Source organism: Bidens hawaiensis, unplaced genomic scaffold (assembly GCF_021521415.1).
Source record: "Bidens hawaiensis isolate Kalapana, Puna unplaced genomic scaffold, B.hawaiensis_p1.1 tig00000055_1, whole genome shotgun sequence".
Lineage (NCBI taxonomy): Eukaryota > Viridiplantae > Streptophyta > Magnoliopsida > Asterales > Asteraceae > Bidens > Bidens hawaiensis.
Genome location: NW_027491016.1, coordinates 7,543,751 through 7,560,754, shown reverse-complemented (window position 1 = coordinate 7,560,754; position 17,004 = coordinate 7,543,751). Strand labels below are relative to the sequence as shown.

The 17,004-nt window shown below is 33.5% G+C and overlaps 1 protein-coding gene and 1 pseudogene across 3 annotated transcripts; both read right to left on the bottom strand.

Moving 5' to 3' along the window:
* Positions 1-214: 214 nt before the first annotated feature.
* On the bottom strand, positions 215-3,163 carry LOC143535470 (membrane-anchored ubiquitin-fold protein 6-like). Its single transcript, XM_077029726.1, has 3 exons — positions 3,005-3,163; positions 1,885-2,055; positions 215-440 (listed from the first exon to the last, which is right to left on the bottom strand). Exons 1-3 carry the CDS (start codon positions 3,132-3,134, stop codon positions 385-387), a joined length of 357 nt encoding a protein of 118 aa, XP_076885841.1. The 5' UTR covers positions 3,135-3,163; the 3' UTR covers positions 215-384.
* A 2,607-nt stretch (positions 3,164-5,770) lies between these two features.
* Positions 5,771-8,083, bottom strand: LOC143554792 (eukaryotic peptide chain release factor subunit 1-3 pseudogene; annotated as a pseudogene). 2 transcript variants are annotated; one of them, XR_013139101.1, is made up of 2 exons: positions 8,010-8,083; positions 5,771-7,097 (listed from the first exon to the last, which is right to left on the bottom strand). The product of XR_013139101.1 is annotated as a eukaryotic peptide chain release factor subunit 1-3 pseudogene, transcript variant X2 (transcript). The 2 variants fall into 2 exon arrangements; XR_013139090.1 differs by having other exon boundaries at positions 5,771-7,100; positions 8,010-8,082.
* Positions 8,084-17,004: the final 8,921 nt, after the last annotated feature.

Below are 17,004 nucleotides of genomic sequence, written 5' to 3'. Positions count from 1 at the left end.
GAGGGTGGTCACAAGGAGGTACCCCCCCCCCCCCTTCTAAGTGATGAGCTCACGGTGTCTGTTTTGCAGGTCACCAGAAGAACCATCTTTGCCGGACATAACCCCTCGTGGGAAACATCTATTTAACCCCCAGATTATCCGTAATCTGCCCGGGGTCAATTAGTGTTTCTTCAGAATCTTTTTAACATCTTTTTGATCTACTATGCTTCTATATTGATTCATATTCTAACACAAATTCATATTTTCTTTCTTTTTTTTCTTTTTCAGATTATGAGAAAAAGGACCAAACAAATTTCTAACAAAAGATAATTATAACAATTATCATAATAATAACCCTTCAAGATTCTTTCATCCTGTAATGTGGTTTGAATCGATGTATGAGCTTCACAGGATCGTGCAAGAACAACCGCTCTTTTTTGGGGAGCCGTCAAGCAATTTTTCTGCACAAAATGCAGAGAAGAAATTGTTAGAAATGTTGGTCTGTTGACCATTATGAGATTGATTGGCTTGACTACGGAGGTCAATACACAAATTTCTTGTTTTGAAACCGGTATGAAGTAGTTATAATGTTTTCCATGTAAAGGAAAGCATTGGTGTTGCATTTCTAACAAACTATAATCAAAGTTTGCATCTAAAAAGTCATAAGTTTGACTTCAAAAGTCAAACCGATCGGATCATAAGTCAAATATTTGATATAAAATTCCCAAAAAAATGATGGAACTGTAGAGAATAGTCTAAAGATCACACAATAAGAACATCAGAGTATTGTTTACTTTGTATAGTCCCTAAAAATTATTACGTACGTTAAATGACAAAATGCCCTTCAATATTTACTCCCCAGAAGCAGATCAAGATAAATGCCCTTCAAAGATACTTTTGTCTAATCCTAAAATTCATAGATTTGTGAAATGACATAAATGCCATTCAAAAATACTCACCAGGGGTAAATCAATTTAGGCGTCGGAACTACACTATGCGACAAAATTTTATAATGTTTTTACAAAAAAGTGAACAATCTTTAAGATTAGCAGAGAGTTTAGTCTAAAGATCAAACCATAAGAACATCAAACGATTAGCATACTTTGTTTAAACGTAAAAATTGTTGCTTTTTGACATGACATAAATGCCCTTTAAGATTACACTGACCAAGGGATTATCAAACCGGTAAAACTAAATGTTTCGCTTACACCTAAAAGAGCATGTTCGTCTTCGTTCATTTAGCGCTAACCGAACAAACGATCGAACACAAACATTTAAACAAATGAGGTTTTCTTGTTTATGTTTGTTCATTTAGAAAATGAACATCTTTGTGTTCGTTTATGTTCGTTCACTAAAAGTATAAACGAACATAACATAACTGAACTAACACCAATTAAACGTAATCTAAACATCAACCTATTGCGCCTAAAAAGTTGACAAAACTTGACAGTTGTTATAGGTGATATCTTTATTTCATAAATTAGACTAAATAACAATGGGCCTAAAATAGTAAGTGAATATACAAACGAACAAAAAAGAAACAAACGTTCACGAACATAAATGAACGGGAGGGGCATGTGTTCATGTTCGCTTATTTAACTAAATGAACAAAAAATTCTGGTTATGTTCGTTTAATTGGTAGATAAACGAACTTTCAGCCGACCGGTTCCATAAACGTTCAATTCATTCTCAACCCGACCCATTTCAACCTGTCCATACCGTCCCATTATTACACATCTAGATTATATGCACCAATTTAACAATTTTCTAACCAAAAATTAGCAGCGTTGGAGTTAAAATCAATGAACCCTAAAGTTACTAAAGATTATATGCTTATATATATGGTATATACTAAATCAAGATAGCATGATTATATAAACCTTGTTTATCTTGTGAATAATTTACCATTGTTTTTGTCGGCCATTGGAGGGCGCAAGACAACAAGCATAGTGATAACGCCACCCGGGATTTCACTAACCGGAGATCTTGATTCTGCAAGAGTTTTGTTATTTTCCAATATCTTACCGGCATTTATGAGCTTAAAATCGTTTATTGTTTTAGGCCCATTTTCTTTGTCTGTCAAAAAATAGAAAATTTATCATAAAAAAGCAAAAAAAAATGTACATACTTTTATATTAAGCTAAAACAACATTCATGAAAATAATAAAGCTGTAACAAAACCTACGGACATAGGTATAAGAAATGGATGAATACTTGTCTCATGTACACAAAGCTTTTTAACTTTTCAGTTTCTTAGGAAATGACATAAGCGACTTTCAAACCGTTATATTAACATAAAAGTAGGGTGTTAAAACTTTCATGGGACTTGTGAATATCCTCAATTATAGTTAAAATTTTCTCAGCATAGAAATTCTAACATGAAATTAATTGAAACCCTACTAGCAATAGCCAATATCTACTAATTGTCCCTGCCGTATAGCTCAGTTGGTTAAAGGGGCGTAAGACTTGAAGCAATATCTACTAATTCCCTTGTAACCTTTTTAAACTAGGTTTATTTTATGCATCAACACATAATCTTTTTCACTTCACATTTAAGATTTTTTTTTCAATTCAAAAGAACAAGAACAACATAAATCAATATTATGGAATCACTAATATCACCCAAAAAAAATGAAAACAATCATAACTACCATAATACAATTACCAATTGTCAAACTATATAGCAAAATTTCCCCAAGAAAAGTAGAAAAATAAACTAAAAAACCTCCCACAAATCAAGAAACTTGATAGTATATTGATGATGCTCATATATTTAATTAACAAATTACCAATTGCAAAGGCAAATTGTATAGCAAAATCCCAACAAGAAAACTAGATAAATAAACCAAAAAGTCTCACAAATCAAGAATCTTTGATAATATATTGATGATGATCATAATAATGAATAGCAAAAGTATCAATTGTAGAGACAATTAATATAACAAAATCCCAACAATAAAACTAAAAAAAAATCTCACACAAATAACATATTAATGATGATGATAATATTAATTAGTGAATTAACCTTTAGGCCATTGTGAAATAATTTTCTCTTTCAAAGATCCAACAGTGGTGGCAGAGCTGTATTTGCTGGGTCCAATATCAGTGCCATCAGCTAACCTAAATTTGACTTCAATCAATTCCTCAGCCGCCATTAAAGAACCTGCTTCAGATGACCATAACCCACTTCAATTTCTTCCAAAGATTGAATCTTTATCAACTGGGTAAGTTTAAAAACAGAAATTTAACAAAAACCCAAGATTTTGGACTAAAAATGGATGATAATAATTGAATGGAAGTGAAGAATCAGCAGATCAAGAAGAGTTTTTGTGGGTTTTTGGTGGATTTGAACAGAAGGAATCAAATCAAATAATGGAAAGGGTGAAATTAGAAGGTTTGTTGATTGGAGAAAGAATAAAGAAAGAAAGAATTAAAATACAAACCTTTGGTCAATGGTCCCTAATTTATGCCAAATGGTCCCTAATTTAAAGATATTTATTGTATTTTTATGTACAAAAAGTTCTTTTTATTTTCCTTTTAAATAAAGCAAAAACTATCAAAGTACACATATATAAGGTCTTAATCATGTGAAAGGATGAATAGAGGCTTTAATTCGAACCCCAACATGGGACGAGGGTTTATGGATTTCATCTGGTTCATGCGCATCAGGAGGTACGGTCTCACGATGGTCAAGGAGTCGACCTTCAACATAGCCCCGAAAATGTAGAGGTACACGTCAGATAACGATTCTTTGAACACCGAGTGCATCAAGGTAAGCCACGTGCACAACTTGAAAATATAATCATTGGGTTGGGTGTAATTCGATGATGGAAACGCTATTTGGAGCAATACCTTACCTTGGATAAAAATATTTCTCTAGGCAGTTGAACAACTAATTTCTAGGGCTGGCATATCGTGTATACCCGTATACGATAAGACACGAACACGAAATTTTTATACCTGTACACGACACGAAAACTTATCGTGTACCTGTATCCCAAACACGAACACAAACCAGTTAATACCTGGTATACACGATAATATACGATAAGAGTTGAAATCGATCCTACGACAGTCAAATTATTCGTATTAACCTAATTGGGAATATCGTGAGAATGTGGCAGCCGAGAGAAAATAAGAATGTTTTTGGAATTTATGGGTTTAGGATAGCTTATAATTATATATATTTAATTAAAAAAATCTAATCAAGTATTAAACATGTACTTAACAGGTAAACATGTATTTTACCTGTTTAGACACGAAAATTAACAGATAGATTCGTGTCTACTTGTTTAGTACACAAAACATGTTAAGACCTTACCTGGTACCTGTTAAAGTCGTGTAGGTACGTGTCGTGTATCGGGTATAAATGGCCAGCCCTACTAATTTCCAAGTGTGTAGTAAACTACTAACGTATTAAGTACTTGGGAATTAGTTTTTTTTCTTTGTCATCATATTGAGTGTTCCTGTCAGCGTGCCCAAAGATTCCAACCTACATGTTTTCAAGCGATCAGGTGGACAAATATGGTGTCTTAGGCGCCAAAAGATTCAAGTGTTTCTGTTTATTAGCGAAAATCGAAAGTTAGTATCTATTTTGATTCTTTAACCAATCATAATCATATGTCTATTATCAACCTTAAGTAACAGTGATCTATAATCACAGAAGCGTGTTTATTAGCGAAAATCGAAAGTTCTATTTGATTCTTTAACCAATCATAATCATGTCTATTATCAACCTTCAAGTAACAGTGATCTATAATCACTGAAGCTGAGTGTACAAGACCATTTGCTTTAATTAATAAGATAGATGTATAGAAAGTAACACTTTAAAGACGATCACATGATGGTTATCCAGCAACGCATAATCTTTTTTAAGATTGAATCATATTTCTTGTGGTCAAACGACATTTGTTAAAGCATGTTGAATTAAAAGTCTGAAAGCATGATTGATAACTGATTCAACCTACTGCAAAATCACGACCATCACATCATATAATGTTTCCAGATGTATATACCATAATTAATAACTTCTAAGTTTAAATTCAACATGTATGCTCTTGTTATTCTTTTGTTTTGTCATGTTAATGTATGAATCAGCAATCCTTTTAATCTCTAATTACAAGCTTCAAACCAAAAAGACCAAGTGCTAGCATTCTGTAATGAGCTCAAATCTACCCAAACACAAACCAAATAGTCAAATACCCAAGATTGATAAAATGACAATTCATACGAATCTACCAACTCGGATAACAAGTAGAACAAAAACCATAGAGTACCAATCACCAAAACATTAAAGACCTTACACATAAGTCATACTACGTTTTAAAAACCAAAAGCGCAAACGCAATAATCCACAATTACGCATATATTGGAACCATTTAAACATGCTGAGAAAGCTCGAGTGCAACCGCTTCACGTTGGGGGGTTTCCTTTGATCTTATCATCCAATACTATGTATTCCAGCTATCTCAACACAAGGAAAAAAACACCAAAACTTTAAGCTAAACCCAAATGACCATTTTTGTACGAAAGTGTAAAATTGACTCTTTTTTTTTGGTCAAAAATTTGATTTCTGTCGATTAAAGTTCAGCTCACTAAGCCAATTAAATATTCCTGTTAACTATTTGTTAAATTTACCAAAATACCCTTTTATTAATTAAATTTTAAAAGGTAAAAATAAAAACTATATATCATCATTATTAGTATTTACCATCAGATAAATAAACAGAAATACTAACCTTCAAAAGTTCTTGAAAAGCTTCACGAGTGCCGCGAAGCTGCAAGTGGTTGATTGCTAATCCGACTCATAAACATCCCCATCATCCGACAGCTCATCAAACGAGCGGATATCCAACTGATACCTTAATATCCCACCAATCCCACCAAATCCCCTACAAAACTGTGAACCTTCTTGAGACTTATTTGTAACAAACTCTAGTGTGCAACCAAATTTCTTATACTCGTTCGCAAACCACTCGAGCAACGACATCTTTTCTTGAACTTCCAGCTCAGCATTTGTGTCTGCATCTCTGAAGTTACTCTGGTCGGTTTCTTGATCTTTGTTCAAATGCTTTATGATAATTTCACCAGTCGTCCCGTTTTTAAGCGTGTAACGATTAATATCAAGATTCTCCCACACGATAAGAATCTCAACAGCTCCCATTTCCAAAGACTTTAACGTGTCTTCAACACCAAACACATACTTCCCGGTATCTTGACTGATTTCCTCAAAATACTTCCCGATTAAACGTTTTTCTTGAATAAACTTCACGTTTGCGAGTATTTCAGAAGATAACTCAATCGCTTGATTAAAACCATTCTCGCCACCGTAAGAAACGTCAACCACGTTTAAGATTTTAGCTTGAAGACGTGGGTCGAACATGTCAGACTGACTCAGTTCAGTTTTGAAATCAGCAGAACCGGCTAGGATAAGTCCAGAAACATTTGGTTGACTTGTGGCGGGATTGATGTAAAACTGTGTTGCCAGCTCAGCAGTCTTCCTAACATAATTGTGACGTTTCTCCATTCGAAGACGTGCAAAACGAAGCGCGGATTGACCTCCTCGTCCGTGTTTCTTCGGTAAGTCGACTGTGAATTTGTGTAGAACTTCTCTTGTGTTGCCACTTAATGTCCCGAAAAGGGTCCCGTTTCCATCCATGACAATGAAACCGAATTTATCATCGGATTCTAGCAGCTCGTTTAAGGCTTCTGTGTGAAACTTATTGTCACAAAGATAAAGCGAAGCATTAATCGGTTTGAACGGTTCAAAATCGATTGTGACTTTTTTCTCTTTTCCATCATCAGTCACAATGGTTCCAGTGTAGAGCACAAGCCCGTTTGGTGGGACCTTGTTGTATAGCTTGAGTCTTTGTTGGGCAGATGTTATGGCACCTAAAACAGACTGGCGGTTAACCCTGCTCTTAATGTTGGAAGCAGTTCCAAATTCATCACCAAGCATTTTCGTAACTCGTGAGATTTGATCACGTGGTGGCATGATTAGGGAAATCATGCTGGTACCATTGCCTCTTGCAGCTTCCAATGCTTTGATTAGCTTCTTAATCTTCCATATTTCAATGTTCTTATCTGTTTCCTGACCCTCCGACATCATGCCAAATTATCTGCTAAAATATAAAAAAAAAATAACTTTTATTATGTATTATATATTTATATGACTACATAAATAACCAAGATTGTAGCTAGAAACAGAAACAAAACAAAGCATTTTTCTAACAAGCAACACATGCAGATATATACAATAAAACTTTACAAAGATGCATTCATGTAGATTCCAAATCAAATCATGCTACAAAAAATGAAACTATGTAAACAACAATCTTATGCAGCTTAAAATTTTTAACGTACTTTGCAAATTCCCTGAAACTCACAAGCTATTATACACAAAAAGATGAACAGGTACAAATCAACATACGGTGCAAGTTGAGAATCAAGTAACTTTCATGTATCCAGATAAGAAATACAACCTAGACGGTTTAATCAATCTATATATACTATCTCTAACATCTCAGACATAATGTAACTTGACCAGACAATTTTAAAAACCATACAGCCACAAATAAATGAAACTTATGATACAATTTATTTACCAGCATAAGTAGAAACAAACAAGCATACAAATGGTACAACTTATGAATCTAGATTATAACCAAGCATAATCTCAGAGACTAATTAAAGTCAACAAAAGTTGACCAGACAATTTCTCACAAAACCCTAGCCAATCAACTTCTACTAAGCCAGATCTCGTATCTCACACCTCTAATTCAACTTGTACTAATTATTAAAACTGTAAATCATATCAATTACTAATCAAACAAAAACGAATCAATCCGATTCATATTCAAACTGCCTAATCTGAACTATAAACAAATAACACAACAATTCGATGTGAGTATCATCATAACATGACGAACTAACGCACAAATCTGATGAGATTCAGTTCAAAATTCATCATCAACAGTATGAAACTGAAGCAATATTATTATTAGTGAGATGATTAGATCTGAATCGGATACCTGAAGAGGCGGATGAAGAAGAAGAAGAAGAGTTGGTCTGCGGCAGGTCAGCTTTTGGATGGATTGCGTAGAAACAAACCCTACCGAATTGAATAGAATATATGTGGAACACATATTTAATATTACGAATTTATATATTTATTTGTTCACACCCCCGAAGTTTCGAATATTGTATATTGGCCCGTTTAACTCATTCGGTCTGTTAAACGTGTTAGATGGGTAGACGGATGGTAATCAAGTTGTACATATGTTAATCAGGTGGGTTGGTATGTGCGTGAGAAATATGGTAAACCCAAACACGTTGGTGATTTCATGGACTACCTATAACCTCAAAGGGCGTTTTAAAGACCGATGATGATTTCTTGGTGCATAGGTTATTTATTTATGGAGTTTATTTTATTAGAACTAGAAGTAGTTTATTTATCATAATTCATGTTTACTTGTTGCTTAAGTTTCTGGTTACCTATAAATACGGCTTAGAGTTTATCGTTCTCATTATATTTCATTCTTATTTATTATTAATAAAATACGAATAGCATAAAGTTTATGCAATATCATGCTTAGTTTATTGATTTACTTGATCAGATAGGTTAAAAAGTGACGTTTCTTAATTAAAAGATAAGGCATATGTTAGAGCATTCTCATCCCGTTCCATATCCCTATATTCATATATATCATATAATTATACTAAAAAACACTATATTTATCTCTCATGTTCAATTAAATAATATTTTTATATCTTTTTCATTACAGTTTTCTCTCTCCATCGTATAATTTACAAAAAAATCACTACATTTTCCCCACATTTATAAAAAATCACTACCTTTTCTCTCTCCACCTTATAATTTACACTCACAACCACTCACAACCCCACTCTATAATTTACAAACCCTTCTCACATAATTTTAGGGGATGGGTTAGAAATGCTCTTATAATACTTTTGGTCAAAGTGTCCGAGATCACTAACATGTTTTAATTTACACATTTAGCCTCGGTGATTACGTGTCTAATGTTTAGTTCATTTTTTTGATTGTCAAAATATTTGTTAATTGTATTTTAAAATAAACAAGAAAACCAACAAATAAGTATTTGTGTGCATCTACAACTTTTTTTTTAAAACAACTTTTTTTAGAACGACGACTTTCTTGTCCAACCATCAAATATTCCCGAATTAAATCATCTTTCTACCTCTATTTAAAAAGAAAAAAGTGAACCATTTAGACGTGATCCACCCTTAGTGGGTCTACTCCTGGTTGAAACAACGTTAGATAAATATACACGGGATGTAAGTTTTTCATATAATAAAATTAAAAGGATTTCCTTGGCGAATATGATAATCGACTAGTCGTTTGGTTTGTAGGTTCCATATGAAGTTATGCGTTTAAAAATGATAGTATGGTGTTTGGTTTGAACATGGATGCAGGGTCGTCTCAACGTTCGTGGAGGCCTAAGTGAACTAAAATATTGAGACCATTTTCAAAAATCTATTTGATGTAAACCCTTCTTTTCCCGGGTTTCAGACCAGCAATAATAAACTAATAAGTTTATAGTTGGGGGAGTTAAATTTTTTATTTATTTTTTTTTGTTTCTTTAACCAATTAACCTTTTAGAATGACCCGATTCAAACTTTTGAATTCTATTTGACATTATAAAAAAATCTAACTATAAATAATATAATATTCTAACTATCGGCTGCCATTAGCTTATGTCACTATTTTTATTTTATTTTTTTTTCTATTACGCGACCATAATACAAGGATGAATCATTAATGGCATGGGTCTCATTCTTTACTTGTGGCTCATCAACAAGTTCTTATTAAAAAAGCGCAGTTATAAAAGATATAGTACATAACTCATATAAATTGGAAGCATGAAGATATGGAGGACCAAAGCCACTGTCTTATTTGGCTGGCCCATCGGCGGGCCTTCATGGATATGATAAACCCCATTAAACAAAGGTTTCTCCTTCTTCAATGTTGGGATTGATGAATGTTGAGTTTTCTCTTCGTTTCCGTCTCCCATCTTCTACGGCCAACCCTATTTAGGAGGCATGATATACCTTTGGCTCTTGGTTACCTTGTCTTGAGTTTAATGCATACAGTCACAGGTTTGTTGAAACCTAAAATGGGGTGAATATATATTGCTTTTAATTTTTAATTTTGAAAGAACTTAAAAACAATTATTTTATAACCAAACACAATTATAAGTAAGCTAAACAAAGTAAGCTGGATAGAAAAATATCACAAAACATCATAGATTTCAATGAATGTTAATTGTTTCACTGTACCTCGATCTATTCTTTGATATCCAACCAAGAGTTATTTTCACTATCAAAACGTTTCTCTAGACTCGGTAGTCAGTAGGATCACAATCTCAAACATCTGAATAATACGTTAGTAACCATTTTACATGTTTCTCTTTTAAATGTTGATATAGCTTATACATCTTTATGATCAATATGAATTTTGAAAGGGATCACAATACGTTAAGAAAAAAATCGGTGCTTTGTTTGTGCCAGACTATGCTATATCTAAGGTCTAATACGTATCATTATATCTTATATTGCCTGGTTAACAATCTTAGCTTTGATATGAATCAATAAGTTAACTCGAGAGTCTAGAAGTATTTGTGAGAATTTTGAGGTGCAAGAGGTGGGTTGAATGGTCTACTTAAATAGCCAAAAGGAGATAGACAAAGACCGATCTTCATAAATTGGATGACAATGGCACGATTGAACATACTACTCCTTACATGAGTTGTTTCTCAAAATAAAATAATTTTTTTTCAACTACATATCATTTTCATTAGTTTCATAATAAATTACAATGTTTTCAGTAAGACATAAAGCAAACGGGCAATAGTGCTTTGTGAAATGTCCAACATGCTAATTTTTACCCTTAATAAGCTTAAATCATAACGAAATCACTGATGTTGATTTAAGTGTCTTAACCAATAAAAGAAAGACAAATGCTTTAAGTGCTAGAATCTTTCTTCATGCAGTAAGTACATTTGGCTTATGTGTTTCTACTTTTGAAGACCAATAGATTAATGTGGCCTGACTTGATTTTAATTTGAAAATACTACTTCAGAAATATTACCTTAATTTTATGTTGATAAGGGAATGTCTTATAAAACTCATTAGAAAATTATTTGAGTTTTTGAAATAATCTGTAAACAAGCTTTTCTGATAACGTTGTTATATACTCTTATAATGTTACCACATTCGTTTTTTTTTTCATTGAATATGTAGGTGACCTGATATCGTTCGATCTCATTATTGATATTCAAATTTGTTTCGGTAGTAATATGAGCACTTTATGATTTCTATATGACAATGACTAACGAGGGCTTTGTTGTTTTGTAACTATATGGTCAGTTGCGATCTCGCTGTAGACATGTGATACCCTAGACGCCAACATTTCTTTCCATTGTGTTTGGTTGTAATCATTGATAAGAGTCATAATTATGAGTGTATAGTTGTCTTACGGTAACATTTAACCTTTAATAGATCATATATACATAAATCCAACAACATTATTGATTTACATGAAAACCATCTAAAATTCGAGGGTCTTTGAGAGAGAATTGGTTTTGTATCTTTTCAAAATAATAGAAAATAGAACGATGAGATAAATAAGTCTCCTAAATGAACAAAAAGGAAACAATGTAGCCATATAAAAATAATAATACTATATACTCCCCCCTCAAGAAGGAGAATGTAGATTTCTAAGCTCATCTTGCCAAGTAAGAATCGAAGTTGTTGATTCCCAAGACCTTTTGTTAATATATCCGCTGTCGATGTGCACATGTAAGATTTCTTTGGAGTCAAGTCTCTCTCAAACAAAGCAGCAGTCCATTTCGACATGTTTTGTTCTCTAATGGAATACTGGGTTGTTAGCAATATGGCGTGCCGCCTAATGGTCACAGAACAAAGTAGTTGGAGTATTGATGAAAACCTGCAAGTCCTTTAGAAACCATCTTACCCATAAATTTTCACTAACTGTAGAAGCCATATCCATATAATCTGTTAATGCTGAAGAATGGGAAACCAATGATTGCTTATTTGATTTCCAAGAAATAGGAGCACCTCCGAGCATAAGCAAGTATCCGGTCCTTGACCGTCTTGTGTAGGGGCAACCCCAGCCAGAATCACAAAAGGCAGTTAATATCGGATCACCACTCCGGGGAAGGAGGATTCCTTGTCCCGATGTCCCTTTCAAATATCTTAAAACCCGATTTGCACACCAATTGTTAACTGTATCCTTCTTTTAGTTTTATGTAACTGATGTACTTTTGTTTTCTACATGACAGTAATGTACTCCATTCTCTACATGGTAGCCAAGTTGACCGTGCATTAGATTGTGTAACACAAAACATCATTTCAAACTTTTTTTATCCACTTTTGTCATGAACATTCAAGTAGTTAGATAAGAAAAAACGAAGTACAAAAACTCATGTTGATTAATATTAAACAAGCTTTGTTATTACATATTATACACAAACCAAACACAAATCTTCTCTTTTACAAGAAAATTTCGTGCTTCAGTCCCCAAAATACTTCTAGGGTATTTGAATTTCTTATATGCAACAGCTTTTGAAAAATCAGTATCACATCAATGATCTGCTTAAAGAGCTTGCATCAAGGGATGGAGACTTAGGTTTGATCTTCCTACACTAGCAAAGAGATACGAATGCACTTACATTAATTGAAGCTTATCTTAGACTATCTTAGAAAAGTACATTAAAGAATAATATGCTTTGTCAGTTTACAGTTATATCTTAAGCAAATGCAATAAACTCAATAGTCAACATAGTTATACCACATAACCAATTGACCAAGGCCGATTTAGTTTGGTCTTAAATGAGTGCACCATCATAGTATTCAATTCAACCAATGTGTCTTAATCTGGCATTGAGATATTTTGAGAAGCTGAATGGAGAACACAAAGGGTGTCATGAGTACCCGAAAATACGATCATTATTTGGCACACTGACATTATTATTCTAAAGTCTAGTGAAGTATAATCTAGCGCTATAATGTAGGGTGTGCAAGAAACCGAAAAAAAGGATCCAAAACCGAAAAATCCAAACCGAAACAAAAACCGATGGTTTGGTTTTATATTTTGTAAAAACCGAACTAATAGTTGGGTTTTGGTTTTACATATAACAAAAAGTGAAAAACCGAACCGAATTTCTAGATTTTTATTTTTTTAGTTTTTATTTTAAGTGATTTATAAGAATTTAGTACATATGTAACTCAAATATTTTTGGTCAAATGGATAATAGTCTACTAGCAAAAGTGCCTACGCGTACGCGCAAGTTATCTCCTCGTATTGGTTTGTAGTGTTGGGTTTGGTGTATAATGGTTTATCAGTGTGAGCACGTCGATGTACGTGGATATGGTTTGTTGGATATTTTTTTTTGGGGGGGGGGGCACAAAAATCTTAACGTATGCATATATACGGTCTACCTCATGTTTTGTGAAATATTTATTAATAAAGTTGGTATATGAGTTACCTTTGAATAACCAAAATGACATACCTTCAATCTGGGAGCAGGGCTTAGATCTATACATGTGGATTTTAGTTTAAAGTCTTGATGGCAAACTTAGTGCAACCGATAAATAGTTACTATTATTCATTTCATAATTTTCTTGTGCATGTCAAATTCAATTCCAAAGAAATTTAACACTGAATAAACTTTTATGATTATTTTATGATTCTGGTAACAAATTTAACATCACAATCTGAAACTAAACATTAACCAACTTTCATATATGTTCCATTTGGTCCGCTTAATTAAAAAAAATAACATAAAAACTTCACAGCTATTATGCTTAAGATTAAAACTTTCAACACAAAAGCAAGAAAAACGGAAACCATGATATAGGAGCCAAGTACAAACATTTGACCGTGTTCTTAGAATGAGCGCAAACACTAAAAGTTTTTAAGTTTTCATAAAGGTGATCCAAGTAATCATGTTTTGGGTTATCAAATCTAATCCCCTTGTGTGTCTGGATTAGGTTTGACACAAATCAGTATTTTGGTCATGCTCGGGTTAATAAATTCAACTTCTTTTTCCCTAAATTTCCACATGCTACTCAATCTTTTGATGTTTCCCAATCATGTCAATCTTTTGATTTAAAACAAAAACTAAAGTGTGTGTATCACATAATAAATACAAATATTAGACCAAAGCACCAGAAAACAGCTATTTCAAAGAGAGTAGAAATTAAAAAACTATTCCCATTATAGTTTCACGGATTGCATAATAAAATTTCTTTCTTAAAGACAACATATATTGACTGAAGCATAACAATTATTCAAATGAAAAATGCTAATAATAAGTTAAGTTGCCCATAACACTATTGCTTCTGATGCAGTTTCGGAAGCAACCAATGGCTCGAGAGACTCATGATTAACAAAGACGATAAAATTGAACCAAAGGTTCCAAGAACAACGTTCTTTCATATAAAACTTAATCAAAAAACTGAATAACTAAACAACCATAACCCTAATTATACTAAAAAGAGAGAAGAGATAAACATGGAAACAAGATAAACACAAATTATGTCACACCCCGTTGAACGATTTGCGGAAGCATAAAATGGAAATGTAACAGATACAACTGGTATCAAATACATTGTTCATAAAGAAACATTACTAACTAATTTACAATATATTACATCGTTCTATATCTTTTACAAACTAGGTGTTACAATCAAAACTCGCTCTTCAACTACTTTACTTCTAACTCACATGCTCATAGCATTGTTCACAATCCGAACACGAAACACATAAGCAATCTATTCCACCTTTATGATTACCTGAAAAACATGTTTAAAAACGGTCAACTACAAATAGTTGGTGAGTTTCATAAGTTTTAACGAAATTAGTTCTGCGTACCACACGGTCATAGTTTGTATGTACGCATATATGTAAAAATATGTATTTATGTTTGTATATATATGTACGGCCATATCTTTGTGTGTACATATGCACATATGTAAGTTTATAATATGAGTTCTAATTTGCGATGAAATCGTGACTGTTTGTTCGTATTGCGTGTTTTCATTTTTCATATTTAATCAATCATTGTGGCCCCCCTTCCGCCCACAACGGTTCCTCGTAGCATCAACCACTGTGGCCCCCCTTCCGCCCACAATGATTCCACGTAAACTCAAACATTACACAGTGTACACACACAAATAATTAGTATTTTCTACACATAGTATTTCCTATGCCTATTCACATAGCATGTATATAGACACACATACACATATAGTATTTATCACGTATCACCAAATACTGTGGCTCCCCATCCGCCCACAATACGCATAATCACATTATTTTCTTAACATTCACGTCATAATCAAGTTAGTTTGTTTAGTTGCAGCAGAACTTGGCTCATAGGCCATACTCAACTTTAGTTTATTAAGTTGCAGCAGAACTTGGCTCATAGGCCATAGTACCATACTCAACTTTAGTTTATTAAGTTGCAGCAGAACTTGGCTCATAGGCCATACTCAACTCTAATTTATTAAGTTGCAGCAGAACTTGGCTCATAGGCCATACTCAACTTTAGTTTGGTACTATTGTGGCCCCCTTCTGCCCACAATAGCCCCATGGTCATCACAGACCACGTTATCCCCATGGCCGTTACAGACCACGTTATTCACCCATGGCCGTTACAGACCACGTTATTCACCCATGGCCTTACTGAACACGTTATTCACCCATGGCCGTTACAGACCACATTATTCACCCATGGCCTTACTGACCACGTTATTCACCCATGACCGTTACAGACCACGTTATTCACCCATAGCCGTTACAGACCACGTTATCCCCATGGCCGTTACAGACCACGTTATTCACCCATGGCCTTACAGACCATGTTATTCACCCATGGCCGTTACAGACCATGTTATGTTTAACAGTACACAACATATTTGTATAAACGTGTATTCACGTGTAATTTCATTATGTTTTGGTATTCGTACCATATTCACTTAATTTGTCATTCAAGAATACTATTCACCATTCATTCGCACGTAATCAATCGTTATGTTTGTAGGGACTTTTTGTAAGTAAACGTTCAGACAATTCATATCCTGAATCGTTTCCAGGTAGATAACGTATATAAATATGCTTTTCACCCCAAATAGTTCGTAAACAGTTTAAAAAGAGGGGTCATGAAACTCACGGTTTTGTAGGCACTCAGTGCGCGGTCAGCTCGGGGTTCGTTTCCCTTGCTATTACTTAGTCCCTATAATTAATATTATAATAATATTAATATTATTATAATCCTCATACTAGACTGGGCTGTATAGCTAATCTAGATATAGCTGTTACACCCAGAAATTGTCAGTAGGTTTAGATTGTTATGTTGTTCAATGGTTAATGTTTAAAATCGAACTTGGCTCAGTTTCCCCGTTTCACCAGCTGGCCCAAGTTGCTCGTTTACGCGTTTGGAAAATAGTTATGGGGATGTAAGCTTGGGTAAATGTGTTGATTGATAAAATGATTAAGTTATAAAGAAAGATCACAATTTAGGGGTCTGGATTCGCTACGCGGCTCGTTTCCGTTTATGCAGTTTGATTTGGAGAAAAACGCGCACAATCTATCCAAATTGTCCAGATTTCTCACAAAAAGTTCGTTTTCACATAATTAATCCGAAAATATGCTTCTTTATCATTGTTGATGTTCTGATATTCCGACAGGTTCATTAATCACGAACTTGCCGGTTTTCGTTAGAATTGAATTTGTTTAATCTTCAAATTAGCATAATTAATTATCTGTTAATCATTAGGTGATGAAAATTTATACACTTATCAAATAAAATATGTAGATTTTTATAAAAATATTTCTGGAATTATTTACTGATTTATAAATTTTTAAAAAATCATTTTATATGCTATATTTAGCCCGAAAATCATCCGTTTATACCAAATAATTTCCGAAAAATACGCCAAAATTCCCAAGTGACCAAACTC

What these genes read in the sequence shown, in the direction of transcription:
- LOC143535470 (XM_077029726.1), bottom strand. Translation starts at nt 3,134, where the DNA reads ATGGCGGCTGAGGAATTGATTGAAGTCAAATTTAGGTTAGCTGATGGC. An exon ending in TATTTCACAATGGCCTAAAG is followed by an intron (nt 2,056 to 3,004) that starts GTTAATTCACTA and finishes ATTTTTTGACAG; the next exon opens with ACAAAGAAAATGGGCCTAAA. An exon ending in AATGGCCGACAAAAACAATG is followed by an intron (nt 441 to 1,884) that starts GTAAATTATTCA and finishes CATTTTGTGCAG; the next exon opens with AAAAATTGCTTGACGGCTCC.